The sequence below is a fragment of the Equus przewalskii genome, chromosome 28, assembly GCF_037783145.1.
Source record: "Equus przewalskii isolate Varuska chromosome 28, EquPr2, whole genome shotgun sequence".
Lineage (NCBI taxonomy): Eukaryota > Metazoa > Chordata > Mammalia > Perissodactyla > Equidae > Equus > Equus przewalskii.
The window spans coordinates 31965328-31972152 of NC_091858.1; the positions used below are offsets into that span (position 1 = coordinate 31965328).

General features: G+C 55.8%; 1 protein-coding gene across 1 annotated transcript; it reads left to right on the forward strand.

Moving 5' to 3' along the window:
• The first annotated feature begins 2374 nt into the window (after positions 1–2374).
• On the forward strand, positions 2375–5315 carry LOC139080090 (putative protein FAM90A9). Its single transcript, XM_070598370.1, has 4 exons — positions 2375–2494; positions 2954–3153; positions 3588–3696; positions 4356–5315. Exons 1-4 carry the CDS (start codon positions 2375–2377, stop codon positions 5313–5315), a joined length of 1389 nt encoding a protein of 462 aa, XP_070454471.1.
• Positions 5316–6825: the final 1510 nt, after the last annotated feature.

A 6825-nucleotide genomic window follows, 5' to 3' on the forward strand; every position in this document is an offset into this window, starting at 1 on the left:
CCTCATCCTAAAGACGAGGACACAATGGAAAACTTAATCATGGAAACAAGAGGAACAGAAGCAGTCTATGGAACATTGTAGAGGTATAGGTGTGACAGGGATAGGGACGGACTCGTATCTTTTTTTCTTAGAAAGGATCCAAGTTCTTGGGCCTCGGGAGAGTTGTCATGAGAAGATCAGGTGCCAGCCTGGTTTAATGGAAGGAGGGCCCAAGGGACACTAAAGGCCAGTGGAGGGCTGTGGGATGCCATGCATTCCTTGGAATGCAAGGAGGCCACCTGGATTCCCCAGGCTACTGTGGGAGATTTGGCGGGGACCCTGCTGCCTGTGGGGAAGGGCACCAGGATGGGACCACACAGCCATGGCTACAGGGCCCCGGATCCGGGTCCTTGGAGCACTTTCATAAATTATTAGTGAAATGCCAATTGAAAAGTCCATACAGCTGCAAAGGGATGCAAATCACAAACTGTGGGAAATCCCCAGGGTGCCCACAAGAGGCTCTGATGGAGATGCTCCTGCCAGCTGAGCGGTAACCGTCCTAGGTGACCTGCTTTGGAGCGGGAGATGGTATCTTGGCAGCTGGGAGAAGTGGCCCGGAAGAGATCATTGGGGATTTCCATTCCTAACTGTCCCCTCGTCCGAATCAAAACACAGACACCTGCCTAACCCTCTCCGGAGACTGACCCCTAGAGGATGAGCAATGGGGCACGGAAGGCCAATATTCACCACTGACGGAGGTGACTCAGAAAGGACGCCCCAGGTGATCCACAGCAATGCTAGCAATACAGTGATTTGACTCACAGGAACCCGCATGACGGAAGCCAGTGCCGGAAGGACAGATGCGGAAGGAGGTCTTGGCTGTGAATTCCTAGAGCCGTCCAACTCACAGAGATCCAAAGGAGAATGGGGGAGAGAGGATGTGCAGGGAGGGAGGAAGGAAGGGGTAGGGTTTCCTGGATAACGCCTTCCAGGTGGCGAGAATGCAAAGCTGGGCAGATGGAGGACAGGGACGTTCGCACAGCAACGTGCATGGACTCAATGCCGTGAAACTCTAGGCCTCCCCGTCTTGAAAGACTCAAATCCTCTAAGGCAAACTCTACCACAATAACAAAACGGCAAAGCGCGCAGAGAAACGGGAATGGGCACAAACGTTTCCTCTTCTTACAGAGAAGAGAGAGTCTTCAAATTAGGCACCTGCGTGCCCGAAATTTTCCAATGCCTGCAAAGGCTAAGCGACAGAGGAGAGGTCATGGCCTTAGGACTTGCTTCGACCAGGGGTGGGTAGATTAGACGGATCGACTGAGATCCCCCTCACAAGGTCACGTGACCTGGAAACCCTATAAAAGCCTGACCGCAAAGGACCCTTCCACACTCCCCCTTCCGCAGGCCCCTGGGAAGCTGCCCCACGGCCTGGGCAGTTGGTCCTGCACCCACCTTTCTACAGTCTACCGACGGAACGAGGAGCACAGCTCGCTTTCAGGTGGGTTTCCTTTACCAATGTGGTCCTCAAATGGGGAGGGCTATGGCTTTAGGCACTAGGGCAAGGATTCTGGGATTTTCATAGGAATCTTGTGAACAGCCACTGAGGAAATACACCATTTCTCCAGTTCCAAAGCAAACAGACCCTGAGGAGTGAGGGGTCGGGAGGGAAAAGGTAGGGAAACCTCGGGGCTTGGGCGATGGGCAATTCAAGCCTGGTGAATGGATTTGTTCCTATTTAGTGCAAATGTACTCATTTGGCATGGTTTGGAAAGTAGTTAGAAATGGGGCACGAAGGCCAAAGAGAAAAGAAGACGGGTTGGGCCCTGCCGACCTTGTGAAGCTTCCCGTCCAGTGGCGGGGCAAATCTTTTTTCCATGTGAATTTCAATTGCCAAATCGCATCCCGTGATGTAAATGGGGAAATTCAAACTTTCAAGAGGAAGGCATACGTTGCTTTTGATCTTCCAATACGTGTGCCCAGGCCTGAAATCTAGCCTCTGTTCTTGTGCACACCTGGCGCAATCCTGTCTTCCTTGGTCCAAACACACCGCATCGCGAAGCACCCAGGGCAAGTCTCTCAAACCCGTCTCTCAAGGAGGCCATTCCAAAGTCACCATGGATGCCTCCTGGGTCTTGTCTTGGTCAGAGTCCTATTCGGGCGGGAGGGAGTCATGTGAGAGTGAGAACATATGTGGGAGGGAGAGATGCCTTTGCGACGAATGTGTTTGGACTCAGTGATCAAAGAGGTCCCTTCACCCAGCCTCGGAGACGGAGGTGCGAGAGGGACTTTTTTCTGTGTGTGTGTCTGATCACTTTCTTTTTCTTTGGACTCAGGAACCCCGGAAAGCAAGTCCTCGGGGAGACGGAGGTGAGGCTCCGCACAGGTGGGGCAGATGGCGGATCCTTCCACACGGCACTGGCCTTCCAGCCTGCTCAAGGCCCAGAAACGGAAGAAGCAACCCAAGGGAGCAGCGGGGCCGAGGGTTCCCCCGGCAGAGGAGGAGGATCCCAGGGTAAGTGGAGGCTTGGGTCTGTGGGGAAGCGGGCATGGCCTGGACTCCAGGGGCAGGGTCTGACGGGGACCATTGTGTCTCCATAACTCTGTTGTCCTTCCGCGGGCAAGGCCCCGCTGTCTTGGGTCCTCCAAACCAGACCCACGGGTCCATTCAGAGACTCGGAGGAACAAGATCGCTTCCTATTTGCTGTCACGTCCAGCTGGGTGTTGGTCTCAGTCTTTCCATCGGGCTCCTCGTCCTCACCCTGAGACCTCCAGTCCTCCCTGCCGTGTCCCTCCCGAACATAGGTTCTGGAAGGCACCACACCCTCTTCCCCGTCCTGACACCCACTGCCATAGGTCAAGTCCCCTGTCCCAAGGCAATAGCCTCCTCTCGAAATGTGTGCTGACAAAGCCCGCTTTGAAAGCGGCCTGTGATTTCTCTTGCCTCGGTGACCATGTCCTTCTGCCCCCGCAGGTGAAGTGCAAAGACTGCGGAGCCTTTGGGCACCACGCGAGAAGCCTGAGGTGCCCCATGAAGCGTTGGCAAGGGGCCCTTGCCCCCCAGCCCTTGGGCTCCAGAAAGCTGAAGGAGAACCTGGAACCACGGCCTCAGCAGGTCCCGCCCATCCCGCGGCCCTCCAGCCAGGCGGAGAGAGAGAGGGAGCAAAGACAAAGGTGAGCACCCTGGGAGCTTGGAAGCAAGCTTTGGGCTGAAATCTAAGCAGACACACGTGTCCCTCCGCCTGCACCCCGGGCACACCGGCAACTCCAGACAAGCAGAGCGACATGGAGAGAAAGGGAAAGGCGCTCCCTCTCCTCCAGGGTCCACACTCAGCAGCTGGTTCTCCTCCGGCTCAGTCCCTAAGGGGGGTGGGGAACATTTGGGAATTTCGCCCAAGAGCCACAGAAAAGCACTGGGCTCTAACGGAAAGGACTCCTCCAGAAAAGCTGTCTGGGGTAGGGGGACGAATCGGGGGTGGGACAAAGGCCCAGGGCTTCCCTCCCCGTCTCCCTATACCACACGGAGGCGGCCTGGGCCGCCTCAAGGTCTGGCCCAACTCGGGATGGGAAAAGGAACTTGCTCCCAGCTCACGTGCTTTCTTGTGCAGGCAAGACGAGCAGCGGAGGAAGGCTCTGGTGCAGAGGTTTCCCAGGAGACCCCAAGGGAGGCAGCAGCCGAGCTGGAAGGAAGGGACAGAGTCCTGTGACTACGTGAGGGTGAGTGTCCCCAGGTGCCCCCTCTTGCGCTCTTCTGGGGAGTCCCAATCTGCCTCCAGCCCCTGCTGGGAGAGGGACTTGTTCCTTCCCATGCCCGCCAAGGGGATCAGTCAGTGTGCTCTTCAGATGTCCCTGCTCTTGCTTTCTCTGGTTGGACACCATTCCTTGCACGTTTGCCAACACTCTGCTGTGGGGGATGTGCACGGGCTTTCATCAGAAGCTTCCCTGGGGTGGAACCCGTGATGGAAGAAGAGGCATCTTCCAATGCTGGCACACACCCCCAAATGGGGCCTGAAAACACCTCAGTCACCCAACTGCCTCCCGCACATCCTTAGCTCTCTGTCCGTTCCCCACAACAGTGTGTGAAAGAGCTCCTGTCCGCTTCCTCAGGTGGAGACGTTGGCGATGAGGAAGCTTTCTCGTTTCCTCTCTGACGTCAACCAGTAGCAAGGGAATATTGTCCTTCATTCTCTACTGGGCACCACTGAGGCTGAGTCCCTCATCGCATTGCAAGGGATCACTTGTACAGCTTGTCCTGTTCGGTTGAACGGGATAAGTGCTTGGCTTTCTTCTGGCCTTTCTCTTTGGTTGCTTTGACTTTGTCTTTGAAGGGGAGCCAGTTCTCATATGTGGTCACTGTGTGTTGTGTTGTCTTTCAGCATGCAAACAGGCCGCTGCCGGTCCACACAACCAAGAGGGAAACCGAGCTGGGCCTCGAGCTCCCGTGGAGGCTGCCTGTGAGGACACCCGACAGGATGTCCACCGGCCGTGCAGGGTCTGCCATCCAAAGTCCTGGAGTGAGCCTCTTCTCCCCTCGAGGACTTGAGCGTGGAAGGGAAGTTTCTGTCCCTCCAAGCCCTCCCCGAGTGTCCCCACATTGGGCCCAGGACCCTACTGTCATGGTCCAGCTAAGAGACGAGACGCCCAGTTGGTTGTGCCCGGAAGAACCCCAGGCTGCCTGCAAGACGCAAGGCCTGGGCCACACCCCCGATACCCAGGCACAAGCCCGGTCTCTGGATGTCCAGTCACAACCATGCCAACAGCCTGCTGCCCATCTTTGGGACCGGCACTGCAAAATCAGCATCCAGGCAGCAGGCAAGAGAGGTCCTCGGCTCCCCATTCACACTGGCCAGAACCTCCCAAAGAAACCGAGACTCAGTCGCTGCCAGAGCCCCCAGAGGAGCCCTCAGAGACCACATCAGGGTCTTGTCCAGACTCTCCAGCCTCCCCCATGTTCGGCGGATGAGGTACCCCAAGTCGCCACGAAGGCTCCTCCCGACCTGCAAGGCAGTGGCCTCCAGCCTGGCCACAACACGCCTCCCCTGAGTGCTGTGCAGCCCTGCACAGTGCCCCATCATCCACCACTGCACCACGTTCCAGGCCAGCCCCTCAGAATGCTCTTCACGAGATCAGACAAAGGCTGGTGGAGCTCCAGGTTCCTGATAGCTCCCTCCTTCCATCCTGCTGAGAAGACAAGCCGTCCTGTGGAAAGCCCTCCCATCTTACAGAAGTCCGAGGGACAGCGTTCCCGGGTCCCACCGAGTGTCCTCTACGAGGACCTTCAGGTTTCCTCTTCCTCTGAAGAGAGCGTTTGGGAGGGAGACGCCTCATGGCCATGAAGCCTTGTCCTCTGGCCCCAGCAGACCTGGAGGGGACTGTTGAGTCAGGAGGACGAGTCCCAGGGAGCAGCCTATTGTTCGGGAAGCAGCCACTCCCCAGAGCTGCTGGCTGCACAGATTCTGCAAACCCATATGATCCTTGGGGACACGCAGGCCAGTGCTGCCTGATTTCCTTACGGTAGCAGAGGGCGCCTTCCCCAGGGGACTTCTCACACTGGAATGAGAAGTTCCTTTCGATTGAAATCCATTGGATCCCATGGAGTCCAATCGCGGGCTGACTTTGAACTAGAGGAGAATGGGAAACTAGCAATTGAGTCTGTTTCTCCGCCAATTTTGGAATTTGGGGAAAATGGGAAAAGATTTCAAAGCCGTGCTTTGCAGACTTTAAACTGTTCCCTGTCCTGGGATGAGATGCCTTGACTCTGTGGGTTGATTTCGGTGCCAATTCTGATGGGGACTATTCTCATGGCTTTGTTCATTTTCGTGCCCAAATGTCCTGTGTAAGTTGTGTTTTCAAATGTTCTTTCAATCCTAATAAACTTCTCTCAAATATGACCGTGTGCCTGCCATTTTCTTTGCTAAGCGTGTCGATGGTTTGGAAAAGCGGACGGCCTCATCCCAGTTGAGTTCACTGAGTCAAGGGAAGCTTGGTGTCTTCCATGCTTCCCAGTCAGTACAGGCTCTCTGGCACACCCAGCCCCACCGCATCAATACACGCATGGTGACAGAGTGCCCAAGCGGGTCTTTGGTAGATTCGTCCCTTAGATCCACACTGGACTCAGGCGGAGAGTCTGACTAAACATGCATGCCTGAATCCTACTCCACATTATCCCCACTGAGGGTGTCTTTCTTGTTGCCTGCGCCCTGGTGTCTTCAAAGCTCTCTGGGTGATTCCAATGGGCGGCCACTTTTGAGAACCACTGGAGGGGTGGGCACAGATATCATCTAAGTCACCTGCTATCCCCAGTGTTGAATTGAGTGAAAGCTCTGACTGGGATGGAGAAAAGTCACATAGCTCTGAAGCCATGATTTCCTTAGGAACAGCAAATGACAGCCCCTGTCTCCCTGTTGGCCACCCTTCGAGAGGGGCTTCCCTCCTTGTGCAGGAGTCTGTGCTTCAGGAGCACAGCAGCCCCTGGTTGAGGGCACAAGGTCATGGAAGAGAAGCGAAAGGTCAAGACGCCACAGTGTGCCATGGAGTAGCATGAGGTACCTTCTGAAACGGTTCCCGTCTTCCTGGGCCCCCCTCAGAGCTGCTTCCCTTGGCCCTTGTCTCCCGGCCCCAAGCCTGGCCCATTAGGGAGTCTGACAAAACCAAAACCTCATTGCTCCTCATTTCTGGCAATCCAAAGTGTTTGGACTGGCACTCCACAGTTTTTCCTGATTCCAGCTGGGTAAGGACACTCGCTCTGGTATTTCTGTCCCTTGCAAGCCACCCCTGGGGCTCTGAGGTCTGTCTAGATTGGCCCAGAGACTCAAGCAGCCAAGGACATGCTTCCCGGTTCCCTGC